Source organism: Ambystoma mexicanum, chromosome 1q (genome assembly GCF_040938575.1).
Source record: "Ambystoma mexicanum isolate Mex_15411 chromosome 1q, UKY_AmexF1_1, whole genome shotgun sequence".
Taxonomy (NCBI): domain Eukaryota; kingdom Metazoa; phylum Chordata; class Amphibia; order Caudata; family Ambystomatidae; genus Ambystoma; species Ambystoma mexicanum.
In genome coordinates this window covers 132,569,657-132,592,006 of record NC_090922.1, presented here as the reverse complement: position 1 = coordinate 132,592,006, position 22,350 = coordinate 132,569,657, and the positions used below count along the sequence as shown (strand labels likewise).

General features: G+C 45.0%; 1 protein-coding gene across 2 annotated transcripts in view; it reads right to left on the bottom strand.

Annotated features, from left to right (window-relative positions):
• Positions 1-22,350, bottom strand: part of KIAA0513 (KIAA0513 ortholog) — a 1,246,509-nt gene that overhangs the window by 721,889 nt on the left and 502,270 nt on the right. The window contains exon 4 of one of the 2 annotated variants that reach the window (XM_069636198.1): positions 5,478-6,097. In XM_069636198.1, coding sequence (XP_069492299.1) covers positions 5,478-5,944 — 467 coding nt within the window. In that variant the 5' untranslated portion in view covers positions 5,945-6,097. Of the gene's footprint in view, positions 1-5,477; positions 6,098-22,350 lie in introns of those variants that run through there. The other variant, XM_069636197.1, reaches the window with a different exon arrangement.

The following is a 22,350-nucleotide window of genomic DNA, read 5'->3' as shown; positions in this document are numbered from 1 at the left end:
ACCCAGCAACCCAAAGGGGCGACGGTGTTAAGAGGTAATGTCTATAAGCATTACCCAAGACAACAGAGAAACCAAGGCAAATACAATCTAGCCAATAGCCAACAGCATAAGGGGGCTAATGCAATGTCTATAAGCTCTGAAACGTGTTACCAATACTATTTACAGCATATGCTACACGCTGGAATAAACACATTGCCAAAAGCAAGGGAGAAGCAGGAAGAGACTCTATCCCCATCATTCTTTGGTTACTTGTGTAGTGGGAAAACAAGAGTGGCAAAAAGGCTGCTCTTCTGGGAAAATCTATCCAGAAGGAGAGGAACATCGTTTGCAGAAGAGTATTAAAGAGAGCACCATGTGAATCTTGTTTTCCCTGAAAAGTTGTTGAAGTTTTGAAGCTGCAATTTTTTTAATACTGTGAAGCTGTTATGAACTTATCAGTAGATCTTAACCACAAACGCACTTCGTGTTGTGAAAAGCTTTTCGGGCAGGGGAGTATGCCTGTATGGCAAACCTTTGGATATTGTAGGCTTGGCATGGAAGTAGGCCAGGAGGAAGTTCAATTGCTACAAGCTAGCCCCAACAGACACTTTATGTTTGTGCTGCTAGAGGAACGGAGAACCTGTTTAAGAAGAGCCTTATATCTTCTGTATTGGAACTTTGTTGACAAGTTGAAGTTACATAAAAGTGTATTTGAACTTTGTTGCAAACCATGATTTCCTTGTGTTCTTTACTTGAACTGTGAAGCAGAAACACATTTAAACGTGGGAAAGGGGAGTTTGCTCAGGTAATGAAGAGATACTGGTTACATTGTGAATGCAATCATTGTTTTGAACTGCCATACATTCCCGTATTTACTTGTTATATGTGTAAGTGTGAGGGACAGATATCCTTTGCTAGAGAGTTTCCTTTAGTTTATTTTAGGCAGGGAAATCATTGTCAGGGTAGTGAGACATTCATCCAACCTTCTAATATAATAAAATGGCATTTGTTGATAAAACCTCACAAGGTGGTCTGCCGCACATTTCTGACCCCTCACAGAACCCTCAACCTGACCACCAACCATCAATTCCTCAAACTACCACGAGGTCCGTCTGACCATGAGAAAGCAGCGGAAAGAGGAACAAACCTATAACACCTGCCCACAGCAGCAAGAACAATTGTGCAGTGCAGCCGGCTGAAAGCGGCAAGGGGACATTATCGCCACCAGCTACTCTGGACCACCAGAGCATTGTGGGGGAGCAGACACCCCTCCCCTGCTTGGGCCCCCGAATAAACAGACTGGACCATAATGTCCATTCGATGGCAGATCCGTGCAACGAAAGTGGGCCAGGCTTAGCCCACTATTTCTAACTTCACACAACTTATCACCGCCCTGGTGGGAAAGACAGGGACGGAATTGCAAGCAAAAGGACAAATGCCAAGAGGGTGGGAGGAATATAATGCAGCAAGAAGTGAATTACCTTGTGAGGGCAAAGGAGGAGGAGGAGGAGGAGGTAACTGAACAAGAGACTAGTAGGTGGGAGGAAGGAAGAAGTATGGAGAAGATTTACAAGAAGATGAGGTATTGGTTGGCCAGTGAGCGAAAGTGGTACTGCTGTAGGAATGTGTGTGTTTTGGTGGAGAGCAAGGTTAGAAATCTTAATCGAAGGCGTGGTTATGAAGAAGATGGTACGAGTAAAAGTGATTGAGTACTTGGAGGATGGATGGAGAAGTAGTGTGGAGGGAGCGAGTAGCAGTGAAGAGGTGGACTAGCAGGCCGAAAGAGGATGTTGTGGTGGGGAGGAGATAGTGGTAGAATAGTGGAAGGAAAAGAAACAAATGGTTGAGCGAGTCCTAGACGGAATAAGAACCATCAGAAGGATAGAAGATTGACAGGAGTGTGAGAGGGTTTGGATAAGAAGAAAGTATACAAAGGAGAAGTGAGTGTGCATTCATGAGGACTGAATCCAAGAGGGTGTTTGTCAGGCACCATTGCCAAATCTCAGTAAAACATTAACTGAACAGTGTAGGGAAAGTTAGGAAGACCCTGGGGGAGATTAAAGAGTTCAGGTGCTCTGTCTTTAGGGCCCCAAACCTAGCTGAAAAATTGGACAGTAGGGGTCAAACTTCTGTATCTACTAAGTCAGGGATACCTGGGTTAGAGCAGAGGTGCGATGAGACAAGAAAGAGACAGTCCTAAGTCCCACAAAGACATTAATAAAAAGCCTTGAACTGCCTTTTTTTGTTGCCATATGCGACACCCCTCACATTATGAATACACGCACACCCGCAAAGATTACAAATTAAAACAGCTTGCCTTACTCGCAAAGCTGTTCATACCAACACCTACACTTAACTTTCAAAAAATCTAACTAGACCAGAACACACTCAATCTCTCAGACTCTGTAATTTCAACGTGGAATTCCCTTCCAGTGAATACTGGCAATTATGCCTCTTCTTCAAAAAAACTGCAGATTTTATTGTTCTCACTATGCTCTAAATTCTGGAATGTGTAGAACGTATTCCTCCTTCTTCCCTTCATTTGCATCCATCTTCTAGACTTCTATAAGCAACTCAGACACCAGGCACAGTCTACTTTTCACTTTGCCCAGGAAGAAAAGTGGTTTGATGCAGCTTTGTTCTCTTTATGTGCATCTTTGAAAATGGACTGCAGTAGCAGGATTAAAAGGGTGCTTCAAGCCATCAATTCAGTTGAAAAATGCAGGAAATGCGTAATAGTTATACCCATCAACAGAAGGAATAACATAGGAAAGTGAATTGCTCAAATAAAAAAAAACAATCAGCAATCTATCTGATTAGAGAGTTAAATATTGCATCATTTGTTATAATATTATAGGAGAAGAGTTGTTTTGGTCATCACATTAACACCCTGGAGAGGGCTAGGGGGGCCTCCCAGCCAAATCAGGGAGCTCGAAATGCAGGTTTTAGCTCATTGTAATTCCTGCGTTCCGACCCCCCTGAGCAGCAGAAGGCTGCTATTTTCACTGCCGTCAACAGTAACTGAACCTGCGTGTCCTTCCCCCCACACCCTGTCGCCCAAATTCCATCTTCCCCCTCCTACCCTAACCTCTGCTCTGTCCCTCGCCAGTGCCTGGAACACTTGGTGTTCTGACGTTTCCCAGACGTGGCAATGGCCAGCATGGAAAGGAAGCAGGGATTACGTGTAGTTCCATTCTCCATTGACCATGGCGGCTATCTTGTTTTGCAGTTGTTTTTTTTAAGCTGAGAAAATGCAACTGTGCAGTGTTTCACCTTAACACCTGTGAGAAACTTGAAGGTGTCTCACCTGCTAGTCCCCGGAGATCTGTCATCCAACTGGCCAGGACACTTCCATTGCTATTGCATCCAGTTCCTGGGGTTGGACCAGTGGGGGAGGATCACCTGGATGGGGGGTGGAAGTCAGACGGGCAAGACGCAGTACCCCTTTTCCCCATCCTACCCCGTAGGATATGCTGAAGCTCTAACCCCCCGCCTTTTCCAACACAAACACTTTCTTACACCATGAAAGACAACGGACCAACACCAGAGCCGTTTACATGACGTGTCCCAACAGAAGGGTCAGGCAGAGTCAGGCATTTGCCAAAAACGACACACCTGACGGCCCTTTACCTTCCCCACAAGGAAAAAAGGCAGAGCACGAGAGCACACTGAGCAAGTACAACCGCACAAGGAAATAGCTATTCCAAGATAGCAGTTCAAACGGAGAAGAAAGACGGCGAGACTGGAAAGGATAAAAAGGAGGAAAATGCCCTTGCCCTTTTCGACCGAAGCCCACAAAGCCTCTGCGAAAGGAATCATAAGACCGGGAACTACAGCTGACGCGTGTCGTAACATATCTACTGTGCACAGGACTCTCCCGCACTGAGACGGGGAGGTGCGCTTTATACTGTGGTATCGTCCTTGACTCCAGAGACAAGAAACGACAAGGTGGTGTGTCGGAGGGAGAAATGATAGTAAACTGGATGGTGTTAAGCAAAGGTTGCAAACGGCAACCTTTTTATGAACAAAGAATTGGTGTGCTAGTGTACTTTTAAAGACCAGCTGCAGAGTGGTCCGGCGCCACGTGGGTGTCCATTCGAAAGACTCTGGCTGGGCCCCCTTTCTTGTGAACATTATAGTAACAAGAGGCCGTATGAAAGGCTAGAATAAAGAGTTAAGGTGATCATACAAGGGTCAAGCCAAAATCGGATGTCCTTAACCCATTACCAAAGTTTTGACATTGTGAAACAGGCGTGTGTGCCCGACTGGGGAAAACGCTGAACAAACGATAAATGTGGAAAGCCTGACTGGGGGCTAGAAAAAGCTAAGGAAAGTGAATCCTGCAAGGTATTACGAATAAGTGAATTGTGTGAAACTGGCAAATGTGAACACGACTGAGGGAAGCCAACGTTACAAAAAAAAGGATGGTTGACGGGGATCCACGGGTGAAACGAAATTACCTGATGAGAAGATTACTGAAAGGAACTTTCTGTTTGTTGTTTATAGTGCATAAAGCGCTCTGAGGCAAGAAATTTGCTGTAAAAGAGACTTGGCCACAGAAGGCCCCGATATATGGAAACAAGCTCTAGGCTTGCGCTGGAGAAGCCCGGGAGTATACTGTGCTCAAGAGTCCCGTGCCTTGTCCATTGCTAAAAACGTAGGGAAGGGAGACCCAGTTATACCATCCGGACTTATCATTTTGTGAACACTTCTATCTTTTCTGGTGAACATTATACCACAGTATTTTATAACTTAGCGGTAAGGATTGGCAATAGGTTTTTTAGAATAGGCCATTTTTATTTTACAAGACGCTACTAGGTCTGCCTTATTATTTGATGGTTGTAGCTTTCTCCCATCTTAGATTTAGGTTTAGATTCACCATTATTCTTACCCATTTATACAGTTTAATAAACATCCTTGAACTGTGATCACTTGTGTCAGTCTTTACTGTTGCCACCATGAGTTCCTTACAAACACCAGTAAAAATGCTGGGATGCTATAGCATTAAATGCATTAAACAAATCCGTGCAGGGCATTACCAAGGCTGGTAATGCTGAAGGGCTCACGTTAAGGCCCTCGCTCACGCAGGCTTTTAAATGAACCACAGGGCATTACCTAATCTTTAATGCTTCTTCCTATCTGTGTTCATTGATTAAGTCCAGTTCTGTTTTTCAATGCAGGTTCAATACCACATTTCTCTATGTAAGAGAGTCACCTTAATAATCCGTTATGTCTCTTATCCACATTGCTCCAGGGGTGTCGGTTCATGACAGAATAAGCAAACTTAGGCAAATGTAGATGTAAATGCAGCCAATACTGTCTCTTCGAAGGGTCACTGCTATGCAGCACAAAAAAGTGGGAAAACAGGGAGAAGTAAGCTAGTTCTGTAAGACCCCAACTGATGCATTAGGCAATCGGTAAACTGGAAAAATTGAGTTCCCCAATTACATTTTTGTAACTGCAAGTTCATTTTAAAACCACTGAAGTAGCTTCCTTACCTTCCAATGAATATCTTTTCCACATATTTCCTCATGAACTCTCGTTGTTCCACCATTACTTCATCTTTGGCTGATTCTGTGCTCTGATTGGATGAAAATGATTCATTTGAAGATGACCTCCTTGAATTGTTCCAACTGTGGTGGATAGGCGAGTATGCCATATCGTTCTCACTGTCGGCAGATTCAGTGGTGTCGCTCCCTTCGTCATCGGCTGGGTTGCCTTCCATTTCAAGCAGTCCATTATCCACCTCTACAAGTACCCCATTGTTCTCCTTGCAAAGCTCACTTCCTTCCAGTGTAAGCATCCCATTTCCGCCCTCTTCAGAAATCCAGTTGTCCACCTCTTCTGGCTGCCCATTGCCTTTGAACACCACAGAATCACTAGGATTTGATGGAATTTCTCCAACAGCATCCACTGGCTCTGAATCAAAGTCGATCAGATTCCCTACTGGGACTAGTGGCTCCATTATTGAGATCCTAATTGAAGCCTTTGGAGATTCGATTTGTATTATCTTTTTGTGTCCTCTTGTCTTTGTAGAGGATTCAAGCACTTTAGTCCTTCGAGTTCTACTTTATGTCACACACATTTTGTGGTGGTTCACATTGTTGCAAAGAGGCACCTGAAAGAGGAACGAGAGAAAAAGTGTTCACATGAATGTAAAATTGCAATGCAAGTTCAACATTTCAATGATAATTCATCCATGGTACTTTGAATTTTAACTGCATTGAAAGCAACCAATGTTATGGGATATTCATCAACCCTTCCACTACCTCAAAGATTTATTATATGTGGAGCCTCAACAACCCCCCCGCCCACCACCACCACCACCACCACCACCACCCAACTGCCAGGGTCTGCAGCAGTATGGGCCCACCAATGTGGTGGCGGTTGGGGGCAGCGGGTGGGGTGTGGGGGGGCTCGATTGCAATCAACTAATGGTTAAAATACTTAATGGCCACTATTAGAGCCTGGTGGAGGTATGAAAGGAACCTTAAAAACAGTTTTGGCTACAAAGCCCCATTTGTTACCTTCAGATGATACTGATACATAGGCTTTAGAGCCAGATAATCTCCCAGATCAACCTTCTCCCCTAGTACCACACTAAAACAACCATGGTTTCTGCAAAGTGCTGTACTTGCACACACAACCCTGTGGCTCTTTTCAGGGAACTTGTGGTTTAGTGTGTGAGTTGGTAAACTAAGATATTTCTTTGGAACAGTACATTCCACAAAGAACACTAGTAATAAAAGAATGGTGGCAAATTATCTCTATTAAAGGATGCCCTCTTGTCATGAAAAATATTGGCACCAAGTGTATACCTAAGCAGAGTATTAATTTTACTCTTCTTACTTTAAATAAACAACCATCAGCTTCTTTTGGTAAGTGCTGTGCAGAGTAGTACCAGGTGTGACTTAAGTCGGATCACCACATTCATGACTAGCCCCGAAGGGGTTTCTGCAGTAGAGGATACCCCAATCTACTGGGGTTACAAAGGAAAAGCTGCAAACCTACTGCATGTGGCATCTGGAGTGTGTCTGCAGCATCCTCGATCACACAGCCCATGCTGTGCACAACGCAAGGTGATGTCCATCTTGACTGCAGGCACCCACCCAAGAATACCAGAAACCAGCATCCAGCACAACAGTTTAGCTGGGAAAAGGGGATGGAGCGGGATGCAGCAAGGAGAGGTAGGAACATCCAGAAGGTGATGCAGAGCCTAGGCAGCAACAGGGAAGCAGGAACAAAGGCAACAGGGACTCTGCAGGCATCAGTAATAAAAATAATTTCCACTTGGGGTCAAAATGTCACCAGTTGGCGGTACCGCAGGACACAGGAAGGCGGAACCACTGAGACGGATGGGCAACCACACAAACAATGCAGAGATGCCTCACAGACTGCTACCGCAAACGTGGGTCGACCGTCCCCAAGTCCTACAGCAGTTGAGGTGAGCCCATTCTTCCCTGGAGGGAAAGGCTGTAACGCAGCCCAGCCAGAGGTCAAGGCTGGGTTTGGGGATGGTCGATCCACATGGGAGACGCGTGCCCAAGGCCTAGGATATCATCCAGACCATCCTTGAACGCTGGCTGGGTTGCATTACACCTTCTCTCTCTGGGAAAGGACACTGCTGCTATACTTGTGGATGGTCAACCCAAATGAGGGACAGCCACCCAAGGCCAGTGACTACAACCCCGACTGTCCTGGAGCTCTGGCTAGGCAGCATTACAGAATTTCTCTCGGGAAACGGAGGAGGACCCTGCCGGGACTCGCAGGGACTGGCGCTTAACTTGTGCCCAGATAGTTGCACCCACACATGTGAGGTACTGTTTTCTTCCGGACACCTGTGGGAATGTGGGAAGGTAGGACATGTGTTGTTGGAGGCGTGTTTCAGTAGTTTCCCGGTGGGAAATGTCTAAAAATTGTGGGGTTTTTTCCCTAAATTTCGGACTTTGCCAGGGCCTGTGGGTAATATCTGTGGATTCCCACAGGCATATTTTTCAGAAATGCATGGGGTTCCCCGTTGTCCTTGGTGGATGCGACACCCCAGGCCCAAATCTGTAGGTTGAGCAGCTCTCCCGAAACACTTGGGTTTACCATTGGTGTAGCCTTTTCCCTTTGCACCCAGGTAGGTTCACCCACACGTGATGTACAGTTTTCGTCGGGACACCTGTGGGAATGCGGGAAGGTAGAACTTGTGTTGATGGCGGCATGTCTGGTTTCCAGATGGGAAGGGTGTGTTTTTTCCCCTAAATTTTGGACTTTGCCGGGGCATATGGGTAATAAATTCTACAGCGATCCCCGCAAGTCAGACTTCTGTGGATTCCCACAAGTGTCTTCTTTTCAGAAATGCATGCAGTTTCCCGTTTCTTTTGGTGGCTGCGAAACCCCCAGACCAAATCTGTGGGTTGTTCACAAAGCCAAATCCAGTCTTCCCAAGGGCATTTGATGTACCAGTGGTCTGGCCTTTCCCTTTGCACCCAGGTAGGTGCACCCCCACATGTGAGGTACTGTTTTCGTCGGGACATCTGTAGGAAGGTAGAACATCTGTTTTCTCTTGGTTTTCATACATTTTCTACTGCACTTTGTGTCACAACCCTTTCATTTCCCAAATGTAACCTACATTTAGTCGCTGCTTTAGGCACTGTATGCTTTAGTAACCTGCACAAGTCACCTACCCTTCAAAACGTCTGCATGTGCTCTTTCAAAAGATGCATGCTTTCCATTCCTCGCCACATTTGTTTTCCTTATTTACACATGTACGTCTGTTTAGGGCATCAGCATAAAAATCCTGTGCACCATGGCTCTGTTTTTGGCTTGTGGTACTGCTTGTTTTGCGAAACATTATGAAAAATGTGATTTAGTAACTAGAGTCGAGGGAATGTAGCGGGGCATTGCATTTCTCAATATTCACAGAAGCCATTACCTTACAGGTCCAACCATGTGCAGCACATACCTTTTTTTCTGTCACTTCCAATTTTTCCTCAAACTATGGGAATTTTACCTACATAGTTGTTGCATGACCTGCGTAAATGACCCCTTCCTAAACTTGGAATGTCTACTTTTCAGAAATGTATGCCTTTCTGTCTTCCCATTCAGCTTTCCTACCCTCCTCTTCCATCCCGTCCAGGCAGGTCCTATTTGAAGAAAAGGGTAAACTCTCCTACCTCTCACAAAAATTATGATAACCTTATAAAAATGTTTTTTTGGTTTCCACTCAACCTGTTCTTGAAAGCTTGGAGAATGGCGAATTCAGAACAGCAAACCATTTGTTCCCATCACTTACAAGGGAAAAAACACAGGCTTCTTTGACAATCATTTTATTGGCATTTTCTGACAAAACATAAAATGTGCTCACTTTTTGGTTATTTTCTCTGACCCCCATACAGCAAACTAATATTCCTTAGTGTTGAGTGGGAAGGTATTTACAGAGGGGAAGTTGAAGGTATTTTGGACCCAGGCCCCAGAAATTCAGTTATGTATTTTTATTGGTGTGCCACCCCAAGATTTCCTGTGGCCTCATCAGGCCACCCCTATAAAAGATTTCTGGGTGCGCCACTGCACGCTAAAGAGAAGACATGCGAGATACTCCACTTCACTTCACTTCACCATGTGGAACTAGAGAGAGTATTGCACACGAGACACTGATGGTAACCCTTCTCCATTTCCCCTTATAGGGCACATGACCAGGAAGCCACGGCCAGCATAAATCCAGGGAAACCATCCACAATTCATCAATGTGGACAAACAGGACGAGAATAGATATCAGTCTTGTTTTTCTTTGCTGCTCTGCTGATTATAATGATCATTATGCATAGAAGTCAGTGATCATGATGTATAGAAGTGAGTGTATGTCCTGAAAAAAAGCGGGAATTAATGAGATACCGCTTAAAACAGTTGACTAAAGGTTCAGGAGTGATGACCTAGACACTGATCCATCAGAATAGAACTGTGGACGCGGCTTAGACTTAGCATAATATTTTAGTATAGACAGCCACAAAGGAATTATAGGCGTCATTCCCAGTTTGGAGGTAGCCATGGTGCTAATCGCACGATGGGTGACTCCAAACCAATGTCCGGGTCCGTGGTGTCAGAATGGGGACTTACCGGGACATTCTGACCTAGGCGGACCCGGTAAATCCCCATTCTGAATGCCATTCCCCATTCCCATTCGAGCCCCCATAGGGCTCAATGGGAATGGGGAAGGAGCTAATAACAGGCCCGCAAATAGCGGGCCCGTTATTAGCTCCCTGGTCCCTTAGCGGGTCCCGCTAAGGGCAGCTGGTAAAAGAAGCCGGCCCTAGTGGGACCCGCTAAGGGACCTCAGAATGCGGCAGTAGAGGGTTAACGGCACGGGCATCCTTACCGGTGCCGTTAACCCCCTACCGCCGTACTCGGAACGACCCCCTATATCAACTTGTGCTGAAGATACCCAGGTCCTGTGCCCCAATATGCTCTGTTAATCAGACAATGTGCCAACATCTCCACAAATGGAGAGTATAGCAATGTTCAGGCAAGCGTAAAACTGTCACCATGTCCTGGCATAAGTATAGGTCTGGCCACCTTATTGGTATAGACTGTTGCAGTAGTCTGCCATAGAGGCATCCAGCGCCCCAGTAACTTTCAGCTTGTGTGAAAGTTTAAAAGGAAGGTGCTGTCAGAACTCACAGGAGAATGCTGCACCTGCAACGCTGTACGTGCCATCCGTTTTCCGGTTTTGTTGGTAGGTGCCATGGCGCTTGCAACATTGCAGGGTGCATGCGCATTGCACACCTCCTGCAGTACGGTCACTGCATGGTTATCCGACGTGCGGTGGTACGTCGCCACACTGCTGCAGACGCCTGCTGTTTACAAAAGGCTTCTTCTCCAGTGACCCAGCACTTCTCATCAAAGTACTGATGCTTTTGATCCTGCTATTGATATCTAGTCATTCTTGACCCTGTTTTTTCCATTGGCTTTGGTTTTCGGATTGCGCTTCTATTACTTTTCTCCTTTCTTTACTGGCAACAAACCCTGCATTCTACTTCAAGGACTGGTTTTTGGATTTCCCTGAAATACTTTTGCCCAGGATATTTTTGGATTCCCTGGCTGACTTCTACTGTTCTTGGGTTTGTGGAGGATTGGAGAATGTCTGGGTTCCCTGAAGGATTGTGTGTATTGAACTATGGACGCTATGCTGCATTCAAGCTAACAGTACACATCTTCCCGTTTAGAGCCTCCTCGTGCCACCCAGGGGTCAGTCTCTTAATTTTACTAACATTCCCTTCCCTATTCGTGGTTTGTCGCCATACTAATTGTTTCTCCAGTGCCAGCATAAGAAATCCTCACTGTAGACACAAGGTGAGCTCAGTACTTTCTCTTTTTATCATCCATTTCCACTACACGATTTACAATATGGTTTTGTTATAAAGACTACAGAACATAACGACAGAGCCGTTTGACCATCAGTGGAGGTCCATAAAGTAAAATCAGTCTAGCACTCCTGTTAAACAGGTCAGTGCCACTTGCATATACGTTTACTGCCTTATACACTGTTTCCTGGTATTAATACTATCTCCTTATATTTTCAACATGGCGTCTTAACAGGTGTTATTTTTTCTCCTTCATTTGACGACCTTCCAAAGTACATACGTAACACAAGAAACCCCCTATTCAGGAAATGACTCAAAACCTGGCTCTTCACGTCATAACTAGAAAGACTGGCCACAGGGGCCCGACATAACTAAAAACATCAATGAACGTAGAATATCGCAATACGCGCCGATCAATCAATGGGAAAAGCTGAGGTAAATATCCCACAGCATACTAAAGGACCAAATGGGAGACAGTTGCAATAAGACCAAAGACAGTAAATATAGCAAACTAAGACAAAGACTAGAACAAATCATCAAGAGGACCAGGACCTAACTATGACCTTCCCCAACAGCCCTTAGAGCAAACAGAGGGAAAGAAAGCACTGCATCACGGGCCCAATGCAATGGGTGAGAAACAGAATTTTTCATCACTACACACGGTCCACCAATACAAAGCAGGAAGCACAATGCCCCACCACACAATCTACAACTAAACAACAGTCCCAAGGATGTTCACCCCACCGAAATCAAAGAACCAGTCAGGACAGAAGGATACAAACGTCTGAATAGACACGCTCACCAAGACGGATCCACTAGGACAACACTTCAACACAACCCCGACCCTGAACCTGAACCACTCAAAGCCTTAACCGACCAGGGTCACACTAGATCACCTGAGAATAGAGATCACCCACCCAGTCCCACACCTGAAGATTAGGTTCAGACGCACCGACCAATACAAACTATACTCAATAGGATACAGTTGGATCAGCGCAACACTACCCAAATCGAGTCGGCCCACGAGGAACCAGCAACATCCGAACCCACAGGTATACAACTCTAACGGAATCATAAGTACCTGAACCAGGATACAGACCCCACTAACCCAACCCTCAATCTCAATCTTCTGCATCCTTAAACCCACACAAAACCACACAACCATCTCTCTCCCAGCAATCCGCACGTACAACACTGCATCAACAACACAAACTTCACCCACAGCACTCGAGGCCTTCATCCGATCCGATACTAGCACAAAAGCCCAGCACTTGGGCTGAAGCTGAAGCTGCCAACAGCACACCACTTCGCCCACTCTCCTTCTCCCCTCCTCCCATCCTCCCGACTAACCCTCCCCCGACCCTTCTTGTTTACAGATCTGCCAGAGCGCCTGGGGACCAATTCCGTTGGTGACGGTGCGCTATACAAGTACCGCTAACATAACATAACATTTGAATCCTAGTTTCACCTGTAAGTTATAACAGGTGAGATTTTGCTTCATAGGAAAGGTTACCCTTATAGAGGAGACCCTTTAGGATTTTTTTCCAGTGAAGACAAGTCTAACCAATCCCAGGCGGACCCATAAGTTAAAAACAGCACCGATAGGTGCGCTTGAACAAGTGCAGCTGGAAGTGAGATTCCTTGGACAGTTTTCCAATTTGAGGGGTAAAGGAAAGAATCCGATAGATAATCCCCAAGTTCCTGGGGGTGGACGGCAGAGCGCTTGTAATAGATTTCAAAATTTTGCCACAGCAAGTCAAAGCTTGCCGATGAACATCCAGTCCTAGATGAGGGGGAGGCAAGAAGCAATAAGCTATGAAGCGAAAGAGGGCGATCTTACAGCTTCAAGTTGAAATTTTGAAAAGTACATGGAAAAGGAGCAATGAGCTCCCAGCAGCTGTAAATTAGGTATGCGTTAGCGAGGCAATGGGAAAGGATAGATTGAGGGAAGTCACAAATAATGACTTGACTCCAAGGAAGGGTTCTTAGACCTGGGGGAGGAGGAGCAGGAGGTGAAAAGATCCACCCAAGGACACCAACATTAATGCAGAAGTCCTTTTACAGATGTTTTAGCAGGGTAACATGGTTGACTGCGTCAATGGCAGGAGACAGCAATAGTAGGATGAGGAGGACCGGTGAAGTGCAGAGAGAGCAGACTCAGTTCTTCATGATGAGCTGAACTCAGATTGATGGTAATGTATAATGTTAGCATCACTGAAATTATGGTGTTAAGTAATGACCGTCTTCTCAGGGATCTTGCCTATGAACAGTGTTAAAACGCACAAAAGTGTTCTACTGGAATTATTTCATAGTGTATATTAGTTCAAGAAGAACTGTGAATATGTATAAAAGTCAACTGTACCTTCAAAAGACTAACAAATGATGAGGTTAACTAAGAAATTATGTTTAACATTTGATTTTTTATTTTTTTATTTATAGCAACTGTGATATGTCAGAAGGAGGTAGACCAGTGTTTGCCTTTCTTGATATGGTTTTATTAAAATAATAAGTAAAAAAAAAGGCCTTGCTATCCCTAATCTAAGGATTTCCCTGCCTAACAGAACTAACTAGGGTGCTTGTCATCAAGTTTGAAGTCCAAAGTAAACAGTCTGTCCTTCGTCCAAAAACTAAACTACGATGACCCTACCACTACGACAAAGAACACAAGCCCAGGAGAATGACTCCCTTCTCCTATATGGGCTTCCCCAGTTTCAGTATCTGATTGTTTGATAGTTTCTGGCTATCGTTTGGATTAGGTTATGCAGGTATTCTTATTCTCTTGGCCACTTCATGTATTATTAAGACGAGAAAACTGTGTTCCAGAATGAGTCTCCGTTTCTTGATTCTCATTCGTATCACTGAGGCGATTTAGATGGGTATTAGGATGGGTTTCACCCTTCTTGGTGTTGGGCCACTCAATGGAACGAGTAGGCTGAGTCCCTCAATGGTTCTCACTCTTCTTAATATTTAGACTTTCACTGGAAAGAGTAGGCTGACATTACTCTTCATTTCTGTGTTCCCTCCTGGGGTCCGTTACCTTGCTTCGTATTGGATGGTTGTCACTGGGCCTGCAATCAGGGGAAGAACTTTGCTTTGAGTATGGATAGCTTCAGCTATCAGTCCCACTCGATCCGCTTCTTGTCTGTGACACCACAGGGCCAGCGTTACAGAGGTCTCAGCGTTGTTACCAGACTGCACAGTCCACTGCGCATCGGCCACACAACCACTCATGACTGGCTCTCTCTTGGGGTGTTCGTCCCCTGTTCTCTTCGGTATTATGTTCTTTTGTTGCTTCTCGCATACGCCAGATGGTTGCTTCCTCCCAACAGAAGAGCTCCCAGTCAGCTTCCACGGCACTACCAATTTTAAACTCCCAGGATTCACTTCTCTCTAAAATCAATCCTTCCCTTTTTATGACATCACTGGGGCCTCCCCAGCAGAGGATTAGAGTGTTTCTACTCCTCCTGTTCAGCACTCTTCATTACTCCCTCATTTCCCACCACTGATCAATAGTTATTACTCGCTCACTCTCCTTCCTCTTGGTAGTTTAACCATATGTTTCTTCAGGTTGGGTCTTGGGTCGTATGGTATAATAACATGGTATAATAACAAACAGTGGCTTTGAGAGGGTATTCTGAACCCTGAGGTTACTGTTGGTCCCACAGAAATGGCTTTAGGGAGTTACTTCCTCTGTGGAACAGGAGTCGTTGTCCCCAAGAGTGGAGTATCTCGCTGTGAGGTCCCACTGGCCGCCACCCCTAGTGGGAATATTGTGTACAAGGCTCACCTCCCTAGCCTCACAGGGAAAGACTCCTCTCTGGATAGAAGTGACAATCTCGCGATTCATCACATACCCTTTCCCTTATGGTTTGGCTCTCCCTTCTAACAGATTGGAAATTTGCTAAGCAAATCAACATGTCCTTGCTCTTTTACCTTTCGGTGCTCAAGACTAAGGTTGGAGATCAAGGGACAATCACATTATTCAGCGTTTGAATCTTTCCTGAGGCTTAACCACACAAGGGGAGCCTATATCAACAAGAAGCATTCAGTTTCCTTCAAAACGAATCATGCGCTAACCAAATTCCTAAAATATGTTTTCTTTGAAGACCATCTTCTGTTATTTATCGAAACCTTCGCTCTGTTAGATAGTACTTCAGTTACGTTTTCGCCCACTTAACGGGTAAAGACTCTTAACTCGAATGTAGCGTAGTTCTGTTCCCTTGGGAAAGTTTTCTACTGATATAAAGGACAGGATGTTCGATCCCATCGTATTCCTGAGAGAGGACGGCTCCAATACCCACTTTTAGAGGCATCTGAAGGACTAAATCCTTATTGAAATTAGGAACTTTAAGAACGGGTTCACTACATAAGAGGGTTTTTAATTCTGCAACGCGGTCTTGTTCTTGTTTATCCCATTTCAACTTTTGAGGCTCTGTATTCTTAAGTATGTCTGTTAAACAGGAAGTGTTGGTAGAATAACTGGGGATTAATCTACGGTAACAACCCGTAAATCCCAAGATAGCTTGGAGCTCTCTTTTCTCGTTGGCGGCATGCTAAGCTTCACAGCTTTAACTTCTTCCATTTGTGGTTGCACTAACTCGTTACCTACAAAGAATTTTAAGTAGGTAACAGCGGACTACGCCAGATGACATTTCTTTGGATTAGCAGTTCGGCCTTCCTTAGTGCCTTAACTATTTCATATAGATGACAGAAGAACAAGTTACTTCTTACCTTGTAACGTTCTTTCGATGGGATGTTCCTCCGACGTATTCCTTAACTTTGATAATTTGTCTCCAGCTTGCTGGCCTCGGAAAGGCGAGCAAGCTGGAGACGAATTATCAAAGATAAGGAATACGTCGGAGGACACAATCCCTTCGAAATGTTCTTCCCAGGTTTTGTTATGAATTGAGATGTCCAGAGATATGCGCCACAAAAATGGAAAATGGGTCGCAATAGTTGGTCCAAGAGGCGCTGGAAAGTGGTGGGTGCGCCGTGTAACACGAATGGTAACACTTTAAATTGAGAGTGGAAAAAGCGGTTTTCTCCCTCTCGCGGGAGTGGGGCAGTGGGTTTAGGGAGGTTAAAGGGACTTTCTCATAGCCTTTGGTAAGAACAATTGTGAAGATGCATCAGGCTTGACCTAACTCATCTATCAAGTCATCGATTCTAGGCATTGTATTGGATAGTTATCAAACTGAGATGGCATTCAGTTTTCTAAAATCGGTGCTAAATCTCCACGATTGATCAGGTTTTGCCACAAAGACTATTGGCGCAGACCATGGACTCTGACGGCTCGATGTCAGCCACTAGCATATTTTCCACTTCCGGGAGGATTATTTCGTTTCGCGACTCAGGAATCCTGTAGGTTTTTAAGTTTAGCACCTTCCCTTAGGGAGTTCTGATGGTATGTACAAAATCTTCAACCCTCTAAGGTTTATCGTGGAAGACACAGACTGATCTATAAGGTCCCTAATGTCCTTCTATTGGTCAAGGGTTAATTCGGCAGGAATTACATTCTCTTGGCCCACTTCAGGTTGAGTCTTGCGTCGTATGGTACGATAAACAGTGGCTTGGTCCGAGAGGGTTTTCTGAAGCCCTGAAGTTACTGTTGGTCCCAGAGAAAGGGTTTTAGGGCGTTCCTCTGTAGAACGAGAGCCCTTGCCCCCAAGACAGGAGTCTCTCCCTGTGAAGTGCTGCCACCACTAAGGGGAATATTGCGTAGCAGGCTTACCTCCCTAGCCTCACAAGGAAAGGCTCCCCTATGGGGAGAAGTGGCTGAATTTAACAATTTGTCACATAACACACAGCAGTGAATACAAAATAAAATCTCTACTCAAGAGAAATTAGCAAAATAAAATGGTATGAAAACCATCTAAAAGGTGAAATGTTTGGTGCTGATAATTTGAAGATCTTGGATCACTAAAGTTGAAGTTCAAACTGTTTTAACCACATTCATCAGAACCACCAATGACCCTAAATTAAACAGATATGACTTCTAGTATAAATAACTAATGAACGAGACAAGTGTTGAGAAAAAAAATCATAATGAAGGCACTTAAATTTAAATATTATTTAGAATTGGAAGAACGTACGGTACAGTTAAGGTTTGCACTTCTACCCTTACATTAACTATTTCTAACACAAGTAGATCAAATTATTTATGCAAAATTAAGTTCAATGTACCAGCACAACCTTAGAAGTTGATTTTAACTAATGCAACTACATTTTAATATTTAAAATAAAATTGTGAATGAAGGCACTTTAACAAGACCAGATCTCGGAAACCTCCACTTAGTGGGACAGTTTTATAGAAGCGTAACAAATACAATTCTGCCGGATTTGGGGCAGGCAGAGGTTTGCGAGGGGCCAAGGTACACTCTTGAAGGAGCAGTGCTCAAGGGGAGACTTGCACCAATATGCAGGTCAAAGTTCCATAGAAGACTTGACTTGTTAGTTCATTAGTAGCCATTCATCTGTATATTTGAATGAGCAGCTGCTGCTGGGCCTGAAAATCCTTAAGCACCTTTTTTTTTTTAATCAGGCTTTTTGGGGCTAGGGGATACCTGGCCTTGGGTGTCACTATCCTGGCATGGTCTCCTGCTACTGCTAGAACACATTACTTTCGTTTCTGAACTAATATGAATTGAGGTAGCAGACTTGATGCGGGCATGAAGAAACTCTGCCACCGAGCTTATGCTCAGTGCTACGACATCGGACTAGTCTTTGACCCACTGTTAGGCAACTTGAGTTGGACTATTGTGTCAGCTTCTTCCTAGTCCATAGAAGGGATTTCTCATCAGTGTTAGTCCTTGCAGGCACACCAAGCATATACAGGCTTGGAAACGCACCTTGGACATATCCCTGTAGATTTAGGACTTATCAGTATCTCAGAAATACTACCAATATATGTAAAGCCTGTTGGGTACAGTGCAAATATCAGGGTATACCACGGAATCAGATGGCTCGAACAGATAACATGTCTTGGGGGTGGCGAGGGAGAGGGCCAGCGGTTAAAGTAGATATTTACAGAGACTTTACTTCTCTTTTCCTAACCCAGGTGGCAATCCCAGAGACCACATGGAGCAACAAACCTAAAAATAACAAACATAAAAAAGTGACAATAAATAAAGTAGATCAAAGTATACAATTATGCTCAGTATCACGGGCTCTAGGGACGAAGGAAGAAGCAGCGGAGGTTGTTTAAAAAAAGATTTCTACTAGGAAGATTTGTAGAGAGAACTGAATGGCTGACATCGGAAAACACCTGGCATAGAATAATAGCAGGACATGAGACCCAGCTAACGGCGGCAGTGGTGAATTCTCTCCAGTCCCTATACTTGTTATAAAGGAACAAAAGCTACTATTCTTCCCCTCCTTAAGAGGGGTAAGAAAATCGTTTATTTTAGCTATTGACACAACACAAGAACCTCCACTCGTTTTTATTTTTCTTTCTTTTTCTTCTTCCTTTTGGAATTTGTTTTTTTAGTAAAAGAAATTGTAAAGGTTTTCCTTTTTCCATGTCTGTTAGAAACTGTAGACCATATACAATAAAAAAAAATGATTTCTATTGAGAACAACTGAAATTACTTAAGGGAAACTAATTAAGAGAGGACTACATTCCACAGCTTCCATACCAGTCAATACATGTGTAGCAGCTTCAGAACACAGGTGAAAAGAATACTGCAAGATAAATTCCCCTGAATTTAATTAAATTAAGCATCCCATCAGCGGAAGGAGCGCTTTTGAAAACAGATTGGCAAAAATGCATTCAGGTAGAACAAGACCAGATCCTTTAGTCCACCACAGTGGCCAGTTATAAAAGTAGAAAAAATGAACAATTCCTGAAATCTATGCAAAGAATTCTGAGCTGTGAGTAACAGAAGGAATGGGTGGTTGTGCCATGAACTGACAGGAGCTTAAGGGCCCGCTTCTGTGGGTCGATCACCTTTAACAATTAATATTTTTGATGGACAAAGGATTTTCCAGTACAACCTAGTTGTCTGGCGGAATACGTCTGTGTGGAATAAGTCTGAGAGGAGGAGGACTGGTCGTAGCAGCAAAATGGCGAGTTTAAATAAGCAAAAGGAAACCGGCAAAAATCCCACAAACTATGGAAATGTGAGAAGAGGTGATGGGAATAGAATGGGTTTGGCTTGACATCACTGATCAAAGCAAATCAACATGAATGTACATTTAACAGTGAAAGTGTGCGATTCCTGGACATCTTTGATCGACAAGGTTAGGTAAAAATATTATTTCCCTGCAATAGCTGGAACAAAATAGTGGTTCTTTGACAACAACATGCATGTCCACAGTTAATACCAGTGCCTTGATTATTCACAGAAATCCCTTAGAGTTTACAGGGATTTTAGGGGGAGCTATATTGGAAAACCCCAAGAAAGTTGTGAGCGGTTTAGATCAGATAGGGGAATCTTGATTTTCTTATGTAGTCATCTAAAGACTGAAAGGGAAGGCAAATGCTCAAATGTATGCCGTGCCTCAAAAATAAATATCCGGAAACAAAAAGCAAACAGGAGGCCAGCATACAGTACATTCCTTAGAAGTAAAACGAAAAGCAATGAACAGCAAAACCTAAAAGTAAACAGATCTTAAAACCTCAAAGCTTACTCATTTCCGATGTTCATTTTAAAAGTGGATCACACCACAGTAGTGGAAACCCTCAACATGAGTGGGCAGAGGAGGGTAGAATTGTCTTGGGAAGTGGCCAGAGTCTGACCCGAATGTAAAATGAGTTATCAAACACAAAGACAAACCAACACCTGCCTCCTGAAAGCTTCATGCCAGCTACACAAACAATTCAATTTAAGCCCAGATCAAGAAACCTGGCCTTAGGGGGCGCTGCTGAGTAGCAGCAGATGAAGACGTCGATCTGAGTCAGAAATTACCCTGAATAAATATCCTGACTAAATTTGCTGGAAAGCTAGCGCAAGTGGCATAATTGTGCTGTGGAAGGTGCTGTCGGCTACCTGGAGCATTCCCGATGTGGATTGAGGTTGGGAAGTGTGGCAACTAGCCGACCACAGCTGCAGGAGGCCCTGGAGAGGCAGTTTCCATATCGGCTGAGGAAGGAAGCGTGGTGGGTCCGCCGCCCGTCACAGTGATCCTCTGGGTGATATCAGTGCAAGCATAAGTAAAGCGGGTGCTGGGACACAGGCATCAAAGAACAGCAAAGGGGGTTCTGGGACACAGGCACTGGAAAACAGGCAGCGGGGCAGCTGTAACTGCCGACAGGAACTCACTGAGCCGAACTAAAGAAAGCCCCAACCCCAGCGGTGCAGAATAGCAGCACGGGTTGCAACATTGCACAAGAGCACCCTGGTGACATCGGTTGTGCACATGGTGTGCCCAGTGCCTGGCAGTGAGCAGTAGCTGCTTCAACTGCTTCAACTTTCTGGCACATCCCTGTGGCGGCGGGCCTGAGGGGGTTCTAGGTTAAAAGTTCGAAAACAAAAGGCTTGAATGCCTTTTTTTTCAACAGTAAAATGACTGAAAAAAAGGGTTGAATTATTTTTATTTTATTTTTTTATGGGGGGGGGGGAATTTCCCCACCCAACCCCCCGTTTTCCTTTTATAAAAAAGTTTTTTATGTATGCTAAAATAAATAAATTAAATAAATAAATGAAAATGTGAAGCTTTTTTCAGTCATTTTACTTTCGATCAAAAGGTCATTCGACCCTTTGCATTCGAACATTTGACCGGACACCGCCTGAGGGCGCACAGGGAGCGGCACGCCACAAGAGAGAACATATTACGCTACAGCAGAGGATCCGTCCTCCACCTAAGTGGGTTGGGCCCCGGGCGCCAAAGAGGGCCTGTGGACAGAAGCCCCAGGGAGGCACGCAGGTGAGGTGGGAGTGTGCCCGAGCCCCGAGACCTGTAAAACCGCCGGTGGGACTACATAGATGGACAATGTGGGCGCGCCCATGTGACGGTGGGGCCCCAGAGGCAGTGGGTTAGTCTGGTGGGACACATTGGCTGGTGGTGACTGTTCTGTGGGGCAAGCCCACTGCCTGTATGGTGAACAAGGGGGGGCTTTGGGGCATGTTGGCTCATCTAGCGGGGGCATACATCCTTGACTGAGGCGATGGCCTTGCAGACCAGTAATCCATGGTGAGGAGGAGCGGGGCAACAGACCCTAAGCAGTCGCAGCATTAGTGGAGTCCCCTGGTGGCCAGCCGGAGTGAGGTTGAAGGATATTGCGGCGAGTGCTAACCTTGCCTGGACTGGGGCCAAGGAAGGGAGAGCAGCGGCTTTGGTGCAGGGTGGTGGGGGGGTGAGAGAAGTGCTGCCACAATGACAGCTGCTCCCTGTGGGTGGAGAGGTGTCCAAGTGTGGGTTGATTGGTGCAAGGGCACCTGCACAAGCAGCTGTGCACTAGGAGGCCCGCTACTGGAGGGTGTGTGATGTACCTGGGAGTACCCCGTCAGGGACACCCAACCCCTGCCAAAACATGGCAAAAAAAAAAGGCAAGGTGGTCTTGAAGCAGAGCAAGATCGACCAATCTGCAGTCAGTAAGCCTACCGCACCAATATGGAGAATCCCACACAGGACCCGGCCATCTCGCTAAGTGACACCATGGGGGCCATTGCTGAGTGCCGGTGCTCGCAATGTTCCCTCTAAGCTGTGCGCATGTGCGCTTGCCCAGTTTCCTTCTAGGTGCTGTTCAGAAGATTTTTAGCAGCGCACACAGGCAATTCTGAGCTATGCAAAAAGATTTACTGAGGCACAAGCCACAGCAATTACCTGACATTTGCTTTGTCTTAAAATAATTAACTAGTCATGATATTCTGGTGTAACTCATTTACATGACCCTACTATGCAAGCGTGACCGTAAAAACCTAAAAACAGAATGCAGCCCCAAGAGGTAAAAACGAATATGAAAAAGTGGCTCCATGAACAGAAAATCTAAGATATACTTGCACACATTAACCAACTACTGTTTCCTCCCCATCCATGAATCCTATGCTTTAGTCTACGACTTGCTTACTCTAACCTCTACCCCAAA